Source organism: Equus caballus, chromosome X (assembly GCF_041296265.1).
Source record: "Equus caballus isolate H_3958 breed thoroughbred chromosome X, TB-T2T, whole genome shotgun sequence".
Lineage (NCBI taxonomy): Eukaryota > Metazoa > Chordata > Mammalia > Perissodactyla > Equidae > Equus > Equus caballus.
In genome coordinates this window covers 110,428,571-110,449,788 of record NC_091715.1, presented here as the reverse complement: position 1 = coordinate 110,449,788, position 21,218 = coordinate 110,428,571, and the positions used below count along the sequence as shown (strand labels likewise).

Sequence of the window (21,218 nt, the reverse complement as noted above, 5' to 3'; positions counted from 1 at the left end):
TTTTTAATTTTTTGAGGCATCTCCATACTGTTTTCCATAGTGGCTGCACCAGTTTGCATTCCCACCAGCAGTGTATGAGGGTTCCTTTTTCTCCACAACGTCTCCAACATTTGTTACTGTTTGTTTTGGTTCTTTTTGTCATTCTAATGGGTGTAAGGTGATATCTTAGTGTAGTTTTGATTTGCATCTCCAGAACTTTTAATAAATACAAAAATATGTATTTTTATGCGTGTAATTTTTTGTCAAACCAAAGTCATATTACTTATCTATCTAACTATCTAGATATTTAGCTAGCTATACCATTCTGCACCTTGCATTTTTCACTTACTGATATCTCTCGGAGAGCTATCAACATTTACAGATCTCCTTCCTACATTTTAGGGATGCCATATTTTTCCAGTGTAGGGATAGCATAAACTCTATGATGGCAGGGATTTTTGTCTGTGAGATTAAGTAACTTGCCCAAGGTCACTCAGCTGGTAGAGTGGCAGAGCTGGGATTCAAATTCTAGAAGTCTGGTCTAGGTAGCACCATCCAATAGATGTTTCTACAATGATGGAAATGTTCTGTGTCTCACTGTCCAATGTGTTAGCCACTAGCCATGTGTTGTGTTTGTACAATTGAAATGTTAGGTTAATGGGACCGAATTTTTAATTTACTTTTATTAATTTAAACTTTATTTAATACCTATTTAATTTTATTAATTTATTTAATTTCATGAATTTAATTTATTTTATTTTATTAATTTAAATGTAATAGCCACAATGTGACTAGTGGCTACCATATTGGACAGCAGGGCTTGAGAGTCTGTGCTCTTAGCTGCTATTTTTCCCTGTAGAGAACAAAGAGCCTGCTAAGGAGACTCAGAAGGAGCAGCCAGAGAGACAAAGAAAATTAAGAGTGTGGAGTCACAAAAGCCAAGAGAAAGAAAGTGCATCAAAGAAGAGGGTTTAGTCAATTGTATTTAATGCTGTTGCAAGTTGCTAGATGAGGATAAAGAAGTGACCACTGGAATCAGCCAGACAAAGGTGACCTAGAGGAGCAGTTTTGGAGTTATAGATATTGGAGGTATTGTGAGATAAGGAAAATGAAAGCAGCGTGTGTAAACAATTCTTTCAAAAAGTTCTGCAATGAAGGAGAATGGAGAAACTGAGCAGTAGCTTAAAGAGAATGTAGGCTGAAGAGAGGCTTTTTCTAAAATGGCCAAATACTTGAATGATGATGGTAATGATCCTATAGTAGAGAGAGATTGACACAGAAAAAGCAAGTCCTCGGGAAAGTGAAGGTGCAATGAAGATGACCCCTGAACAGAGATTTCGACTCACTTCCTAATACACATATTTCGGCTTTGCTGTGATTTTCAAAATCCTCTTAGATTCACAAAACTATTAAGGAATTTCTTCATACCCAATGGCCCATAGACAGTGGAAGCCCAAATAAGCCCCATTGAGAATTTAGAGATTCTAAATACTTCTAATTGGACATAGCTGTTTTTAAGCAAGCTTATAAAACCATTGTGCTATCAATATCACTTAATTCGAAGGTAAGGTTTGTGCTGTCTATCAATGGATCACATTTGCAACATGTTCTCATGAATATCATCAAATCTGATCCTCAAATGTGCATGCATAGCAGATAATAATATCCCAATTTTGTAATGAGGAAACCTTGAGATATGGACAGGTGAAGTGGTTTGTGTAAGGTCACATAGCAAGTTAAAGTCAGAACTGTGAATGGAGCCTAACTCCTAATTCACTGTCCTGTGTGTGCTACAATGATTTTTTCCCCCTCCATTGGCAAGGGTATGTCCTGAGTCATTCGAGAATTTTTTTCTTAAGATACACTTTAGCTCTACTGTTTTCAGAAACAAATGTTTCTGAAACATCATGGAAAGTACCCAGTATTGCATCCTGTCTCCTTCACCCCCACCTTCAGCCTGAGTCCTCTGTCAATCTTTTAATATAATCAGAGCACAAATAAATAATGCAGTGGCTAGACCCGATGGGATTCTGGAAGAGGTCCTTCGTGGAATGGATATGTGTGGGAAATTTTAAAGCGCCTCTAGATTTGACTTGCAGTAATAAGGGCATCTAAATTGTCTTGCTAAACTTGATCATAGAAGAAAGATATACAAATGTTTTTGTGTTCCACGTGTTCTAAGATTATATACAGTCTACCTAGGGCTTCTCTCTGGTTTTCTAGGATATCTACTTTTTATGTACTCCTTATATGAATCTCTCTTCTTGAGAGAAAGAGATTATGTGTGTGTGTTGGGGGGGAGTAGGATAAAAGATCAGAGGGGTGTTGGAGAAGACACAGCTCTCAAAACAAAAACTTATGGTTGCAAAAGAAATCTCAAAACCCGTGCCCCCTAAAAGTTTGAGCTCCTCCCTTCCACCTCCTCTCCTGTTTCTAGGATCTCCTCTGAGGTCTCCCAGTTCATCTTCCAGGTCCCCTGCTGTCCATCTTCCCTTGGTGCCTGCTCTACCCCCCTGGAAGATTACTTACCTGGCTCTCACCCACCAGAGTCATCAGTTGAGCAGTTTCGGGAGTTTACTCTCTTTCTCCTTTTTCTTCATTTAAAGAAGAAATTAACTTGTATGGAACCACAAAAGATCCTAAATAGCCAAAGCAATCTTGAGAAGGAAGAACAAGCTGGGGGTATCAACCTTCTTGATTTCAAACTATATTCTAAAGCTATAGTAGTCAAAAGAGTATGGTATTGGCATAGAAACAGACAAATAGATCAACGGAACAGAATAGAGAGCTCAGAAATATACCCTTACAAATATGGTCAATTAATTTATGACAAGGAACCAAGAATTAACAATGGGGAAAGGAGAGTCTTTTTAATAAATGGTACTGAGAAAGCTGGACAGCCACATGCAAAAGAATGAAACTGGACCATTATCTTATACCATACATAAAAATTAACTCAAAATGGATTAAAGACTTGAACATAAGACTTGAAACCATAAAACTCCTAGAAGAAAACAGGTGGTAAGCACCTTGACGTCAGTCTTGGCAATAATTTTTTGGATTTCACTTCAAAAGCAAAGGCAACAAAAGCAAAAATCAACAAGTGGGACTACATCAAATTAAAAAGCTTCTGTGCAGCAAATAAAACCATCAACAAAATTAAAAGGCAACCTACCAAGTGGGAGAAAACATATGCAAATCATATACCTGATAAAGGTTTACTATCCAAAATATATAAAGAACTCACACAACTCAATAGCAAAAAAACCAACAATCTGATTAAAGAAAGGGCAGAGGATCTGAATATACACTTTCCAAAGAAGGCATACAGATAGCCAACAGGCACATGAAAAGATGCTTAGCATCACTAATCATCAGGGAAATGCAAATCAAAACCACAATGAGATATTGCCTCACACTGGTAGAATGGCTATTATCAAGAAGACAAGAAATAACAAGTGTTGGTGAGGATGTGGAGAAAAGGAAACGCTTGTGCACTGTTGGTGGGAATGCAAATTGATGTAGCCACTATGGAAAATAGCATGGAGATTCCTCAAAAATTAAAAATAGGATTACCAGAAGATCCAGCAATTCCACTTCTAGATATTTATTCTAAGGGAATGAGAACACTAACTTGAAAAGACATATTCGCCTCCATGTTCACTGCAGCACTTTTACACTAACCAAGACAAAGAAGCAACCTATGTGTCCATCTATGGATGAACAGATGAAAAAATGTGCTATAAATATATACAATTGGGTATTATTCAGCCATAAAAAAGAAGGAAATCTTGCCATTTGTCACAATATGGATGGACCTTGAGGGCATTATGCTAAGTGAAATAAGTCAGACGGAGAATGACAAATAAGGTATGATCTAGAAAACACAACCAACCAAACAAACAAAAAACAAACTCATGGATACAGAGAACTGATTGGTGGTTGCTAGAAGCAGGGTGTGGGGGTTTGGCGAAATGGGTGAGGAAGGTCAAAAAGTACAAAATTCCAGTTATAAAATAAATAAGTCATGTAATGTGTGGCATGGTGACTATAGCTAATAATACTGAACTGCGTATTTGAAAGTTGCTAAGAGAGTAGATCTTAAAAGTTTTCATCATAAAAAAAATTTGTAACTATATGTGGTGATGGATGTTAACTAAAGTTATTGTGGCGATTGTTTCACAATATATACATATATCGAATCCTTATGTTGTACACCTGAACCTAATATAATCTCATATGTTAATTATATCTCAATAAAAACATAAATAAGAAGTTAATCAAATATTTAAAACAGATAAAAAAGCAAACATTAATCATGAGTTTGCACTGAAACCTACAATGGGAGGTACCTTGCAGATCCATCGGTGTGCTCATTTATAGCTAGTGAGACCCAATAAGGGCAGGTGGTTTTTCTCAAGGCTCCACAACTAGGAACTTGGGACTAGCTTCCAGATTCTCATGCACACTGTAGGTGGCGCTCAATGGCAATCCAATATCTGTTTGTTGAATGAATCACCCATTCAGTAAGAAGGAGAAAGTCAAAGGCTCCCAGCAACAGCCTTGTCAAATGCAAACTTTCTCACTCTTTAATTTAATTAAATAAATGAAAGATTTAAGCTGAGAAAGGTATTTGTGTGGTTGTTAATGGACTCTGGCCATAAAATGAAGATTTCATGGACTTGATCCCACACAAGTGAATCCTTCTTAGTCCAACACTAACTCCACTTCCTAGTTACCCTTCACCAAGCCTCTAATTGGCATCAACAACAGTGGGAACCAGGGAAGAACCCATGGGAGGACAGCTTAGTTGTCAAAGTGGGCTTTAGCATAGCTACCTCCTTAGCTCTGTGACCTTGGACAAGTTATTCAGCATTTGGGAGCTTATTGCTACCTCATGGAGTTCTTGTGAAAATTAAATGAGACCACACATGCAAAACACTTAGTACAGTGTTTGGTATATAGCAACCGGTCAATAGTTGTTGTCTGGTATCATTATCATCATTATGATAATACCAGTTGTTGAAATGAAAATGTTCCTAGTATTTTGGTTTTCAGAAAAAGGACCTATTACAGCAAGAAGCCACTATATACAGCATGATAGATAAAAACATAGGTTAATAGTAGAAAGACCTGGGTTCAAATTTGAGCCCTGCCACTTACTATTTCTGCGTCTTTGGGCACACTACATAACCTCTCCGTGTTTTCATTAATGGAGTTTGATAAAAATATTTTTCTCCATAAGGTTATCGAAAAGATCAAGTGAAATAATACATCCGTACAAAGCATTAGCACAATAGGCTGCACTAAATGTAACTTGTTGTTAGCGGGTAGTCAGCCCAGTTTTCAAGAGCCTCTTTGGAAAGGATGCCCTGAGCTTGGCTTTTGGGCGGGAGAGAGGGACCCACTCAACTTGACAAAGGCCTGCTACAGAGGCTACCCAAAGGCCTTGTGTGTGCTTCCCTTGTTTCCTCTCTCAGAGGCCCATTTCCTTTGTTTTCCCATCATTTCCTCTCATTCTTGCCAGTTCAAAGCCTTTTACGGTGGGGTTTGGCCTTTATGGGTTCAGTTTCCAGGCATTTCCTGTTACCTTTCTTCTCTGTCAGTTTCATTCTTTATTGACAGTCTGTTTTCTTGTGCTCACCAGAGCACAATGAGGCAGCTTAATACAGTCTCATGTCCACAGAGGGGCAGCAGAATGTGGTAGAACAAGCCCTGGTCTGAGTATCAGGACAGCTAGGTTTTCATTTTTCTAAGCTTGCTTGGGCCCGTCACTTTCCCACACTGAGGCTTGGCTTCCCTGTTTTTGCATAGAGAGCATTGGCCTAGACGGATGAGCAACCAGAGGCCCCAGATACCTGCCTAGATCCCTGTTGTGACCTGCCTACCTTTATGGTGAGATCTTTGATTTAATTCCATATCTATCTATTTTGTTCTTAAAAACCAAAAGGATAGTGAGAAAACAAACCAATTTACTTAAGGAAGCCCTCCTACAGGAGAGGAGCCTTTTAGCATCACTCACCCATGGCAGTAGGGGGCAGGGATTGGTCAAGGGGATTCCCAAAGCAACTCATTCATTGGGCAGCATCAGCTAGAATGCCCTGGGCAGCCTGTGCTTCTAGAAAACTCGTGGCTCAGGTGTTGCTGAAGGTTTTTCAGTTGCTCTCCTGGTCCACACAGAAAGGAGTCTCTACTCAGAGGAGAAGCTGAGCTAAGGTGGAAACTCAGTGGGCCAGGGGGCAACTCAATTCACCTGCATGTCCCTGGTTCTTGGCAAACTGTTGGTGCTCTATGCATGCTGCGTTGAATGGAATGAACAAATTGTAGGTGGCTCTGTTGTCATCTTACTGTGTGACCACAGCCAAGTCATTTCTGTTCTTTATTTTTTTTGTCTTTTTTACTGAAATACATTTGACATATGACACTGTATAAATTTAAGGTGTACAGTATGTTAATTTCATACATTTATATATTGTAATATGATTGTCATTGTAGTGATAATTATCACCTCTAGTCCATTACATAATTATCATTTCATTTTAGTGGCTGGAATAATTAAGTTCTAGTCTCTTAGCAAGTTTGATGATTTATGGTAAAATATTGTTGTCTATATTCACTGTGCGTTAGATCTCCAGGGCTTATTACCACTTGTTGCAAGTTTGCACCCTTAAATAACGTCTGTCCTGTCCCCCAAGACCCTCCCCCTGGTAACTACTATTTTATTCTATGTTTTTTATGAATTTGGCTTTTTTAGATTTCACATAGATTTCATTTTATAAGCCTATTTCCCCATGACTAAAGTGAGGGTGATTTTATCTACCTTCTGAGATTGTTCAGGCCATGAAATGACAAAGTGCGCTTAAATGTGCTTATGACAACAATGCCCCTAGAGGCGAAAGGGGTAAAAGATGAGAAAGCTGATCCAACATTAGATTCCTCCTCCCTCTCATTTTAGTGGCTAAAATTTGCCAATTTTCTCACTGACCATCTTCTACTAAAAATAGGAAAAACTTAAAGTCATGAGACTCTATACATCCCATGGGATGCTAAGCTATTTTCATTTTGAATAGAAAAAATGATGGTGCTTATAAACATTTCTGCCTTTCCTGAAATAGCCCGCGTGAGACAAAGGTGCTTACCCCTGGAGTGGCTGATCCCTCAGATGACTTCCAGCCTGCTGACTTTAGAAGGAGACAAGTCTCTATAAAAGCCTCAAGGGCAGGTCCTCTGCTTTACCTGGCCTTATTTCCCCATCGGGTGCTTTGCAGAGGGTCTAGTAGGCTCACTGACCGAAACAATTGTGAACCGGTTGTCTATACATCAGACCACCACGTGATGGCAGTAAAGTCAGGAGAATTCATTCTCTTCCAGGCTGCTTTCTCAGTCCTGCCTCTGATCCTCAGGTCAAAGAGTGTGATTCTCGCTTAATTCCCTTGCTTCCGTTTCCTCCACTCTATTTCCTTCTATAAACCTCAGCGTCAGCTTTCTTTGTCCCCCTCACCTTTAGTGAGTGTTTGTCTTCCCCTGTCTGTTCTGGAATGATCCTGTATCCTAATCCTTTGTTTAAAAACAGAAACCATTTTTAAATAGGAGTATTAATTCTGTACCACCCATTTCACGGGGGCTCTCGTGAGGATGAAATGAAATGACGGACCTAAAACATTTAGTACAGGGACTGCACTAAATAAATGTTATTAATAACTGCTATTATTATTATTGTTATTATTATAGATTGACCCAGAAGGTTTTATTTTTTAATTTTTTTAAAGATTGGCACCTGAGTGAACATCTGTTGCCAATCTCCGTTTTTTTTACTTCTTCTTTTTCTTTCCCCAAACCCCCCCGCCCAGTACATAGTTGTATATTTTAGTTGTGAGTGCCTCTGGCTGTGCCATGTGGGATGCCGCCTCAGCATGGCCTGATATGTGGTGCCATGTCCCCGCCCAGTATCCCACCCGGGGAAACCCTGAGCTGCGGAAGCAGAGCGCGCAAACTTAACCTCTTGGCCACAGGGCTGGAGCCCCCTAGAAGGTTTTTTTTTCATAAAGTGAAATGGGTTTCAAAGGAAGGAACCAGAGGAAAACCAGGGACAACTTCTGCATATCCTAGGAGCAATTCTCTTGCAAAGTTAGAGCGACAAGGGTGCAAAGATATGTCTGTGTGCTGTGTCACATGACTTTTTCAAACCACCTTCACCAAGCCCCACCAAGGAGAATTGGGAGAAATTTCAGACAAATGTATCTTTCAAGTGAAAGCCCCTAGCACTGCATCAAGCACACTGTAGATTCTCAGTAAATGTTGACCAGTTTGGATTAATGATATGGTTTGGTTCAGGTGGCTCCCCACTGGACTGTGCATCAGCATTGTCTGGCCCTGTCTCCAGAGAAAATAATTCTGTAGATCTGGAGCAGAGCCTCAGAATCTGTATTTTAAAGCTCTCCCCAGATATTTTTGCTAATTAATAGATAGTTAAAAAGTGTTTAGCTGAGAGAAAATGGAGCTGAGAAGTATTGATCATTCTAGGTGCTGTGCTAAGTGCTTTATATGTGTCATCTCATTTGACCTTCACAGCTATTCTGTGAGGTAGGTGGTGTCACTTCCACTTTACCCAAGGGGGAGCTGAAACTCAGAAAGGTCAAATGACTTGCCTAGAGGTTCAGTTGTAAATGACAGGGCATAGTTTCAAACATAGTTCTCTGTAACTCTTATCCCAGGCTCTTCTCCCTGAACCACGTGACTTCCTGAGCACACCCAGGCCTGACCCTGTCTCTACCATCTGACTAAGTGGGAACCTTGGTCAGAACTGCATCTGGATGGTCAATTGCTTCCTCTATAACAATATTCCTGCCTCTGGCTGGGACTTGATGAATGAAAAAACAAATGAAAGAGGATTAAATGAGACAATGGATGAAAAAAGTACCTTGTAATTCGTAAAGTGCTATACACATATTGGGTGATGTTATTTGTGGCATTAGTTATTACCCAAGGACATTTGACCCCAGGAAAATTTCTATGGTCTCTATCTGTTGGCCAATAGAGCGTGGATAGAAACAGCTGATTCTCAAAGCTGGTGTTGCTGGTGTGGGGCTAAGTCAATGGCTGGAATGAGGATGTTCTCCCTCTTAAGTCTTGAGGTAGGTCAGCCTACCAAGTCTGGTCTTCTAGCATTTGTAAGTATTTGAAGATTATGTTGAAAATAGATAACAGTCACTCAGGAAGCATATTCTGGACACTTACTGTATACAAGATGCTGAATGAGGTGCTGTACATAATTCAAAGAATTCAAGAATATAGTCTTCAGGGAGCTTGTAGTTTATTTGGGGAGATGTGATATATATATTAAAAACTGGACATCTAACAAATATAACTATAATAATGTCAATCTCAAACCATAATGATGTCATCATCAGTAGGAATAAATATTACTAGCCAAGGCACACAATGAGAACTCCAGACTCTATCTTCTTTCCTTTAGTATCAGTTCTCCTCTGGATTACAGAAAACAGCCTCTGACTCTCTCTCCCTATTCCCAAAGATACTGCACCCCACTCCCTTGATCTGTCTTCCATTCTATGGCCAAGGTGATATTTCAAAAATGCAAACCTGATGTCACTCCCATTCTTTAGCAATGGTTCTTCATTGCCTTCAGAATAAAGTCCAGGCTCCTTAGCATGGCCTATAGGGACCCTGGTCATCACTTGCATAGCCACTCAAGCTTCTTCTCCTGTCCAGCCACCCTGAAAACACCATGTGCTTTCAAACCTTTGCAACCTTGTCTGTGTTCTTCCCTTTGTTAGGAATACCCTTCTCCCCATCTCACCCAGCTGATTCCTAATTTTCCTTGAAAACTCCCTGTCCTCTTTAAATTGAATTTGATGCCCCTTATCTATATCTTTGCATCACCCTATGTCATAGCACTTGTCACAGAAATAGTCTGTTTACTTGTTTCACTTCGTCTCTGGTTCCCTTTCATTCCTTGTTGATCTTATCTATGTGAAAATATGTTTAAAATGCCTGGCACATAGATGCATTTGCCCAATATTAGCTAATACTATTCCAGTTACAGACTTAAGTAGTTGAGAAAGTCCAAGTAGATGCAAGCAGAGGTCTATTGAGCAGATATTAGAGGAGATGGGCCAATTTCTTAGAGGTCAAGTATCCTAGAGAGCTCCTGCTGAGTCAAAGAAGTCCAATACTTGGTTAGCTGTTTTTTGACCTGTCTCTTTGGGGAGAGTACCCATCTTAGTCTGTTTGGGTTGCTATGAGAGATGCCAAAGATTGTGTGGTTTATAAACAACAGAAATGTTTTTATCAGTTCTGGAGGTTGGAAAGTCCAAGATAAAGGTGCCAGCACATTCAGTGTCTGGTGAGGACCTGTTTCCTGATTCATAGATGGCTGTCTTTTCGCTGTGTCTTCAAATGGTAAAAGTTGGTAGGGGAGCTTTCTGGGGTCTCTTTTGTAAGGATACTAATCCCATTCATTAAGACTATGCCCTTGGGGCTGGCCCAGTAGCACAGCAGTTAAGTGTGCACATTCTGCTTCTCGTTGTCCTGGGGTTCACTGGTTTGGATCCTGGGTGTGGACTTGGTACCACTTGGCAAAAGCCATGCTGTGGTAGGCGTTCCATATATAAAGTAGAGGAAGACAGGCATGGATGTTAGTTCAGGCCCAGTCTTCCTCAGCAAAAAAAGGAGGATTGGCAGCAGTTAGCTCAGGGCGAACCTTCCTCAAAAAAAAAAAAAAAAAAAAAAAAAAAGACTATGCTCTCATGACATAATCAATTCCCAAAGACCCCACCTCCACGTACCATCACATTGGGTATTAGAATTAAACATATGAATTTTGGGAGACATAGACATTCAGTCTACAGCAGTTCCTAAAGCTCTTCTGAGAAGTTGCTCTAAATGTAGTTGTACAAAGGATAGCACAGAGTGACATGGAAGTATTTTTCAGGGACGGGTAGTGGGCAATCTTGAGAAAGACCCAGAATTACGATTTAAATTGGCCTGAGACATCGTTCCTCCCCCTCTCCTCCCACTGAAGAAGAAGACGAGCAGAGTAGCTAAAACTCAGGCTAACTATACAAGAAATGATATAAATTGGAAAGACTGGTTGGCAAAATATGAGGATAGGACAAAAGCACATGCTCAGTAGTGCGAGGAAGTTTTCAATAGAAGGACACAATTTGCTTGGCGGAAATGTGTGTAAGAGAGAAAAAAAAAATCAACCAAATCAGGGTGTCTCTGGCACCATAAGGATTTGACTCTTTACTGAGGGCTTCCCGGACTTCCTAGTGAGTGCCCTTACCCTTTAGAACATTGGGTTGGACCAAGATGGAGTTGGAAACTCAGAATGTCCTACCTCCTTAGCAGATGTGACTAAGCCAAAATGGCTACGAACAAGAAAATGTTTACCTGAACTACTGAAGTTTTCAGAGGATTTTTTTTTTGCCATCTTCTTGGCAAGGGAGCCTGATAGGCTTTTGGAATCTCCAGTAGGTTCTGGGCCTTCAACCTAGGCTCCTGTTGACACTCATGCCTTGCCTGGAGAGTGAGAAGAGAGCTGTTCTCATGTCTTTGGCTATCTTTTTACTGGGGGCCATGGTGAGGTGTTTGGGTAGGGTGTTTGGCAATTGCCCTTGAAGTCTTGGGCTTTGTTTTATCTTTGACAATTATTCATTTGTGCTGAACCTAGCAGAGAAAGTTCTCTGCTCATTTGGCTTGGCTGCATTGAAAGTGTTTTTATGCTGCTACAAATGGAGACCCTAAAGTCAGAAGTATCTCTCTGAACAGATGGGACCACCAGCTTCCTCCAAACCCCTGCTGCCTGCTTAACACAAAATTCAGGTCCCTGTGGCAAAAATATGTCAAGTAAGCAAATAGCAACCAGCCCTCTCCCTTCCCCCCACCACGCACACCAACAGCAGTTTGGGAGGTGGGTTGCAGGCCTGGTTTCATAAGCTTAGATGGTGCCACAGTGATGGGAGGAGCAGCTGGTTTTCCTGAGCTGGGTCTCTTTGGGAAAAATAACACCCTTATAAGGAAGAGGTCTGTTGAAGAGCTCAATCTCTCCCTGCTCCTCAGTTGCTGTGCACCGTGTTCTCTAGTGTTCTAATCTTCTCCTTATGTCCTCTAAACAAACTCCCCCTGCCTTTCTTTTCTTCCTCTTCCACCTGCCCCATTGACCCTCCTTTAGTTTCTTTCTCTTCTTTGATCTCTCTCTAGTCCTTTTTCTCTCTATTCCATAGAATCCCAAAGAAATCTTGGGTATCTCCCTGTCCCTGAGGGTTTTGCACCCTGGTTTGATATGTTGAAGGCTTTGAAGGCCCCCTAAGCAGCTCCCAGACAGACATCTCTGCATATCTGTCCTGCCCCTCTGCTCTAGGTGGTGAGGTTAAGGGCAATATGCTAGTTCCCATTGCAGATCCTCCTCCATCCTTGGGGCCATTCCATCCCTTATTTTGCCTATCTAATGCTAGAGCAGTGTCTCTCAAATTTCCTGGCTATTGGAAAATATTAGATGGAAAAACAGATGTTAACATTGTTCTCCTTGCATTCTACCTGAAACACCTCCCAATATCCTGACTCCATGAGTTCCTAGAATTTGGATCTCATCTTTCTATAAGAATATAGTCCCCTCTCTATGCCCCTGAGATGTTTACATTCCTAAAACAACTTTATTCCTTCTTGTCCTACCTCAAAGCTCAAAGCTACTTCACAATACTTTTCTCTTCCATCAGCGACTTCTCCACCACACTAATACCCAGGGCTTCTTACCATTGATCTTACATCACTGGCATGGCTTTTTCTGGAGTATTAGGTCTCAGAACTTGAGTTTTGGCAACATTTGCATCAAATCAAAACTTCATAGATCTGAAAGTTTCATTGCATGTCATCTAGCCCTAGTCAGTTTTGGAGGTGTTAGTGGTCATATATCCCCGTACTTGCTATATCCCTGCTTCCCTGTCTCTTCCTCCAAGCTTTTGGGGGCCTAAAATTCCATCAGCTGATTCTCTAAAAGGGGAGACTTGAGAAACCCAAAGAACAGACTTATCTCACTCTCTCTTTTTTCAATTGAGACTTTAATAAAGCAGTTTACAGTTCACAGCAAAATTGACAGGAAGGTACAGAGGTTTTCCGTAACTCCTCTGACTCCACACATGCATAGCCTCCCCTATTACCAACATCCCCCACCAGAGTGATACATTTTTCACAATTGATGAATCTACATTGACATGTCATAATCGCCCAAGATCCATAGTTCATGGTTCATTCGTGGTGTTGTACATTCTATGGGTTTGGACAAATGCATGATGACATGTATCCATCATTATAGTATTATACAGAGTATTTTCACTGCTGTAAAAATCCTCTGTGGTCTGGCTATTCATCCCTCCCCATACCCTCCAACTCATGGCAACCACTGATCATTTTATTATCTCCATAGTTTTTCCTTTTCCAGAATGTTATATAGTTTGAATCATACAGTATGTAGCCTTTTCAGATTGGCTTCTTTCACTTAGTAATATGCATTTACGGTTCTTCCATGTCTTATCATGGCTTAATAGTTCACTTCTTTTTAGTGCAGCATAATATTCTATCATCTGGATGTACCAAGTTTATTTATCCATTTACTTTATGAAAGACATCTTGGTTGCTTCCAAGTTTTGGCAATTATGAATAAAGTTGCTATGAACATCTGTGTGCAGGTTTTTGTGTGGACATAAGTTTTCAACTGTTTTGGGTAAATACCAAGGAGTATGATTGCTGGATCGTACGGTAAGAGTATATTTAGTTTCGTAAGAAATCATCAAACTGTCTTCCAAAGTGGGCTCACTCTCTTTTTGTGCCTTTTTCCTGTTCCTCCAAGGAGGACACCTTTCTTTGGATTAGTTTTCTAGCATTCTTGGCTTTTAAATTGGCATTCTGATCATGACCCCTTCAGAGAGAGTCTCTCTGTCAGACTCATTCTTACTCTGATTCCCAATCCTGACAGCCACAGCAATGGCCTCACCAAAAGCATTGTTTTGTGGCTAACTCCTCCCAGTAGCTCATCATGATCCATTGAGAGCTGGCCAAACACCACATCCCTGAGTGTATAGGACTGGGACTCCAGGGAGGGCAGTTTAACTAGTAGCCAGTGACAATTTGTTCTCTAAACAGCAGAAGTGTAATGGTATAACTTAATGCTGAATCAAAGGAAATAGAGTCAAACTCCAAACCAATTTGATTTGCAACTTGGAATAAAAGCAACGTGTCTTGATTTAAATGTCAGGCTCACTGCTGAGTGATGATTTAATAACTTTTATGAGGGATCTTGTCACAGCAAATTCAACACTGGAATAGAATGACTCACAGATAGGGTGTTAGAAATGATACAGAAGAGCACAAAAAGAACAGGCATATCTCAGGCCTCATCTAGAAGCTTTGCATAAAGCTAATTTGTGGTTGGGACCTCTTCTCTCAGCCTATCCTGCCATCCAGTTTTTCTTTTCACAAACATCTATGCATGTATGTAGAGACAATCTCCAGGTGTGATGTCAGCTCACTGCAGTATTTTCTGAGGATACAGGCCCTTGGAAAATTCTAGCATGGAGGCTCAGAGTCAGTGAATTCAATCTGAAATGCACAGTAGCAGTGAACCTGGCAATTTCTGAAAGGGACTTTAAGAACTTATCTGGTCCTACTTTTCTGCCTTTAGGCAGGTAATTAATGATTTTCTCCCATTTTGAGGGTTAGAGAGCTGAGATCCGCAGGCTTAGGAGATTTCTTCAAAGACTCCAGTCTCCTGACTCCCAGGGAATCAGTGCTTCCTCCTTAATACCTCGTGAGATCTCGCCCCTTGACCTTCCCTGGCTTCCCTGGGCCAGCATACTAGAATTCTCAAGGCCGACCATGCCTCAGTTCCAGCCAGCTTCTCAGGTTAATAAGGAATCATGCACAGCTGTCCTTAAGGGATAAGATTCCATTCTGTTGGGCTAATCTTTCAGTTGTCAAGATTCACTTTGGAGGTAATTCAAAGTGTAAATATCTAGTGTTTGCCTAGATCAGAGTTCCTTAACCTCAAAAATGTTGATATATTTGGTCAGATCATTTTTTGTTGTGGGAGGTTATTTTATGCATTGTTGGATGTGTAACAGCATCCCTGGCTTCTGGTTAACTAGCCTCTGCCTATAGCACTCAACTGTCTCCAATTCCTTTTACACAGAACTTTTAGGTTAATTTTCCCAAATCATACCTCTAACTCAGTGGTTCTTAATGGGAAGCAATCCACCCTCCCCACCCCCAGGGATGTTTGTCAACGTCTGTCAATATTTTTGGTTTCCACAACTCGGGGGAGGGAGGGATAAGTTGCAGACATCTAGCAGGTAGAGGCCAGGTTGCTATAACGCACAGGACAACCCTCCCCACCACACCCCCACGCAACAATTTTTTGGACCAAAATGTCAATAGTGCCAAGGTTGAGAAACCTTGCTCTATCATATCATCTTCTGACTGGAAACTTTCCATTGTTCCACACTGCCTGTGGGAAAGATGACAGATTTCACGGCTCCTCCTGGTCTAGATCCAGCTTATTATTTGCCAACTGCAACTCCTTTTCGGAAACAACTCTGGAGTGCTGTTTTTGAAACGTGGTCTACTTTCTCACTTATATAACTTTTCACATACCAAGCACTCCCACTGCCTAGAGTGCCCACTTCCCATTACTAAAGTCAGGTTGAAATGCTATCTCCTGTATAAAACCTCACCTGAGCCTGAATTCTTCCAGCTACAAATGATTCCCCTTCCCTGGATGTTCCTGTCGTATTTTATGTATGTCTCTTAAAAATTTCTCTCATTTATAGTAGAATGGAAAATTTGAATGGAAGGGGCTTTTAGAAATCTCTCCGGGAAAATTTCCTCCACTTAACAAAAAGGAAATTGAGACCCAGAAAGGTAAAGTGAGTAGTTGAAGGCATCATACTTTCCCATAAAACTTGGACCAGAATAACCTGTATCCTTGGCTCCGCTCTCCTGGCATGGTTGAAATGGATGACCATGGACTTTCACTTTTGGCATTCAAATCTCAACTCTGACACTTGTAAGTTGGCAAAGTAATTTACTTTTCTGAGACTCAGTTTTCTTAGCTGTAAATGGAAATAATAATGGCTATTGTGAGAATCAAGTGAAATGATGTATTCAAAATGTCTGGTTCATGGTAGGTACTTAATAAATATTTGTCAAATGAATAGAAGGATCAACAGTACTTCAGGGAACAGGATTTAGGGATTGTTGATGGTCCGTGGGACTTCAATAAAAGGTGATTGGAGGTAAAAGGGGGTAGCTCATTGCCACTGGTCTCTGCTTTTGCATCCTCCCATAGAAAACATGAGTTCCTCTGTAGGCCATCAGAACAGTGTCCAAGCTTTCTGTGGAGTAGGTGAGTACTGACAGCAGCTCTCAACTTGGAAATGTGGTTCTTAAAAGGTGTGCTTTTTTTCCCTTTGCAATGCTAGTGATATAACCTCTCTATTCCCTCAGATAACAGGTAGGGTTGTGGGGAGTGGGCTGGATAGAAGATATACTCGCTCTATTTCTCCTTGGTTTCCAGTGTGGCAGCAGCCTGAGGCTTAGATGCCATTCAGTGGCCTAAAAGGAGTCTCCGTGAGAGGAAACACAGAGTGCACTTGGGGTGGCAATGGGAGCACTTTGCTGTTGGTTTCTAGCCCAGCGATACCTGGTTCTGACTTGACTTCAATAAGGTTTATTGAGGTCTTTCTAGCCAGCTCTTCACTCTGGACCTGCCCACACTGTCAGCTTTCTGCCTGCCTAGGGCTTTGGGGAAATGGCTTGCTATGCATTTATTCCCTTCATTTCTAGAAACAAGTCTTTCCCTGGTCCCAGGGTGCATGTACCTAATATGAATATCCCTGCTACTCTAATGAGGGGATGACCTGACAGGAAACTGAAGAAACAGAATGAGACTTCTGATGCCTTTTCTAGACTAGATTGGGAGCACGCCAGAGAGGAGGAAGTTGCTTGATAGTGGGCCCATGCTGGAGCTGGATCCTGTCTACTCAGCCATGTGAGCACAGGAAATTTTGGTTAGAGGGGCTGGGGGAGAAGCTCAAGAAGGCTATTACAAATTGATTTAGGAATCCCCTCTTTAGGGCTTACAGGTCAAGGTTTCTGTAGGAAGAAAATGGCTTTTGGGAGGATGAGAAAACCAGTAGAGAGGAGATCACTGGGTTGAGAGTGAAGAGACTTGGTCTGGATCCCTGCCTCTACTTCTCTGCTTCTGAGAGAGTTCCTAGGGCTGTCACCTGAGCCTCGCATTCCTGTCTGTGAAGTGGATGCAAAAAAGCCTGCAGATTTCCTCCCAAGGAAGGCAGAAGTTGAAGGTTTGCCTGTCTCCAGAGTTTTCACTCTCTGAAACTGAAAGAATTGTATAAAACCTCCTACTCCGAGTGAGCGAGTGAGTGTCTAAGCAGAGATGCGAGGAGGTGGGGGTGGTACAGATCTGTTGGCCGCTTGCTTCAGTGTGCTATTCTTCAGTTTACTCTTCTCAGAAATCCATCATTGTTGTTCATGTTGAGGCGACTTCGTAGATAGTTGGATTCCTTTCTTTAGGAAGGCTTCTCTTTCAAATTCGCCCCCTCTCTCTGAGGATTGCGTTGTTTCCAGAGCTAATGTAGTCTGGCTCTCCGCGTGATTTTGAGTGGGGCCACGGGACTTCAGGAAGTTATATGATTTCCTCAGTCTATTGGTAAAGTACTATCTCCTTCGAAGGACTAAGATTTGACACTTGACATGGGAAAGGATAAGGGATTCATTCATTCATTCAAGTACAGAAGGAAAGGTACACAGTGCTAATGAGGGCCTCTGATGAGGGAATTTGACTTAGGGAGGTCAGGGAAGGCTTCACTGAGGAATTAATGATTGAGTCGAGCTCTGAAGAATAATTGAACATTTACTAGGCAAAGAGAGTGGTAAGAAGTGTATGTGTACACGTGCACGGGCAGTAAGCAATTTAGACAGAAGGAACCGAATGTATATAGGCCTTATGGTGGGAAGGACCATAGTACATTCTTGAAACAAACAGAATACTACTATAGCTGGTTTTATAACCTTAATTCAAAATTTAAACTGTAGGTTTGGGTGTTGAGGGTTGAAAATGCAAGTGTACCCATCTTTGAAGTATCATTAGGCTAAATCACACATACTGAGCGCCTACTGTTGACAGAGCGTGGGAGGAATTATCAAGAAAGAAACAAATATGTCTACACTGTTGAGGCAACAATCTGGAAGGGGGTAAAGGGCAGATAAAAAGTACATGATACACAAATCTTCCTCCCAACATTTTGCCCAACAGGTACACTTATGTAAGAGGGGCACAAACAAATTTCTGGAGGGCTGCTTGCTTGAGGTGACTAGAGCCCACTGGGGTTAATCAGGGAAGGCTTACTGGAGGTGCTGAGTCCTGAATAGTGTTCTGATGAAGATATGAATACGAGGAAAGAAGCTGTTTCTGGCAGGAGAGACAGCATGAGTGATGACTTGGTCGTAGAAAGAGTATTTCTGAAGTGGGAAATTTGGGATAAATTAGCCTGGCCTGAATGGAAAAACAAAGCAGCCTAACCTGGGGCTGTCTTAGACTGTTTATATGACATGCCAACCAGTCAATTACAACAAGGAATATTAAGGTTCAATGGGCACCAGGTGAACAGAAATAATCGGTTATTAAAAAGTAAGTTGGGCGCCAGCCTGGTGGATTAGTGGTTAAGTTCACACACTCCACGTTGGTGGCCCAGGGTTTGTGGGTACAGATCCTGGGCACAGACCTACACACTGCTCATCAAGCCATGCCGTGGCAGCATCCCACACACAAAATAGAGGAAGATGGCACAGATGTTAGCTCAGGGACAATTGTCCTCAAGCAAAAAGAGGAAGATTGGCAACAGATGTTAGCTCAGGGCCAATCTTCCTCACCAAAAAGAATGTCATGAATGTCAAGCTTGGCATCCCCAACTGACAGACTGTAGTCAGGACTAGCTTTCTGCAAGATTATGAGGTAGGGGACGGTTGCTGCCTACCTCTTTTCTCAGGACCCCTCTGCAATTTTGCATTGCTAGGCATCTACCTCAATTTCTGGAGTCTTTTTTGCTTAAGCATTTGATTTTAACAGTTAGTTGTTACTCCGATCCCTCATAAAATAATAGTTCTCCTTCTTTCTTTGGGCACTGACATTTTCCGAGGGATCTCTGAACAAAATATAAATACTTCAAAGGAGGCAATCTACCTCTGATACAATGGCAGGTGGTGGGGTGGGTGTTTTTGAGTAGGTAACCTTTCCCATTACCCCTCAAACTGAAACTACCCCCTTAGAAGCTTGGCCTTGATTCCAATGCATATTTCCTCCCTGGATGTTGAAAGGCTAGGTTAGGATAGAGACATGTATTAAGGGACAAGAAATTTGATTTTGCCTGTCAAAGCTCCTGACAATGCTGGATATAGTTCTTTGAAAACATTCCATGCACTGTAGTATGTCAGTGTTGCTAAAAGTGTGGAGCTTTAGAGTCAAGAGGAGCCTGGCTTTATGTCTTGACTCTACCGCTTTCTAGCTGTGTGATTTTTCACAATTAACCTGCGCCTCAGTTGCCTCATCTTGTATAAAATAGGCGTAATAAGAGTACCTATCTCATATAGTTACTGTAATGATCAAGGAGGTATATGTCTAAGGAGCTTAGCATAGTTCTTGACACTTGATCAAGTTTTTCTTGTCATCATTGTCATTAGCGTCATCACCACTGCCACCACCCACATCACCCCCAGTTCCTACTGTAACAGAATAAAATTTTATAACCTCTTGCTAAAGCAAATACCACCATCGGCAAAGAAGGAAAGGAGGAAACAGGAATCCCACTTGCATTCATTGTTTCCTACTCTCACTTTAACCCTAATATCCCAAAGAGAATGTATGAGATGACAACCTAACCCCCATGTCTCTGTCCATTTCTTATAGGTACCTGTCGGCTTGGCTGGGCCTATTACTGTGCTGGAGGTGGAGCAGCTGCAGCCATGTTGATCTGTACCTGGCTCTCTTGCTTTGCTGGAAGAAACCCCAAGCCTGTCATGTTGGTGGAGAGCATCATGAGGAATACGAATTCTTATGCCATGGAGCTTGACCACTGCCTCAAGCCTTGAGCTTTAGCAGAAGATTGGTGAGGGTGGGGAAAAAGGAGGGAAGGGAGACTTAAAAAGAGGTACTAAGACTGGGCCACTTGCCACCCACCTGCCAGTAGTCTAGCCCAGTGTTTGCATGTTTTTTAACTCACCAGTCATTCATTTTCACTTTCCCTTAAGCCAGTGGGTCAGTGGCTATTTACAAAATCCATCAAGAACAATGATTCTCTCAAATGTTTACCTAGCTGGTGAATACCCAGTAGCTCCCAAGTCCCAAAGTGCTTCTTCATGCAAAATAAGGAGAAGATCCTCACTTGAAAGGTAACTGCACAATCAAGCAGCTCTTCAGAGTTTTACAGCTCCTCTCTATCGCTTACCCCAAAGCTTAAGGACTGGGTAAGAGCACTTGTGCAGGGAGGGACCAGGAGATGGACAGGGCTGGTTCCTACCGCTCCATTTGTGTGGCCCTCCCCCTGGTATTTATTGCCATCTCCAAATATCTATGGAGTGCCACTGCTCAAATTTTTGTGAATTTCTCAGGACTATACCTTACTTATTCCTCTTTTCTCCTGCTTCTCTTTCTTTCCAGTTGTGGGGAAGCTTGCAAGGACAGTGACTCTCAGTGGGAAAACACTAATCAAGGATGCTTGCATATAGTCTAAGACCCCTTCCTCATTATGCTTTAGAATATTCATAAGAGTTCATTTTGTGTTCTGGTGGGTGACTGACATCAAAATAGTGGCAAGTATTCCCTAGTCCCATATAGATACAGAAAAGGTGTTCATCAAATGTTCAGAGCAGAGACTAGCATTTGTTGTGCACTTAATAAACATGAATTCACAATGATGGTGACAAGGATGTTTCTGCTGGCTCCTTATTTAAATTTCTATCAGAGTTTATTTTTATTGACTAGGAAATACACAGTAGCCTTTTGCCCCTGTAGTCATTCCTAGCATGCTATAAGCTTCTCTGCCTGTTTCAAAGGCTGCTCGTCAAATGCTTTCCCTCCATCTGGGGTGAGTTAGACATGAAAAAACACAGCCCTGATGTCACCTAGGGCTGATGTATTTTTAGGC

General features: G+C 41.5%; 1 protein-coding gene across 3 annotated transcripts in view; it reads left to right on the top strand.

Annotated features, from left to right (window-relative positions):
- The window catches only part of LHFPL1 (LHFPL tetraspan subfamily member 1), a 95,498-nt gene extending 74,504 nt beyond the window's left edge, over positions 1-20,994 (top strand). For 2 of the 3 annotated variants that reach the window (XM_070257780.1, XM_001488695.5), the window contains exon 4: positions 19,982-20,994. In XM_070257780.1, coding sequence (XP_070113881.1) covers positions 19,982-20,163 — 182 coding nt within the window. In that variant the 3' untranslated portion in view covers positions 20,164-20,994. The remainder of the gene's footprint in view (positions 1-19,981) is intronic. The other variant, XR_011434871.1, reaches the window with a different exon arrangement.
- The last annotated feature ends 224 nt before the right edge of the window (positions 20,995-21,218 follow it).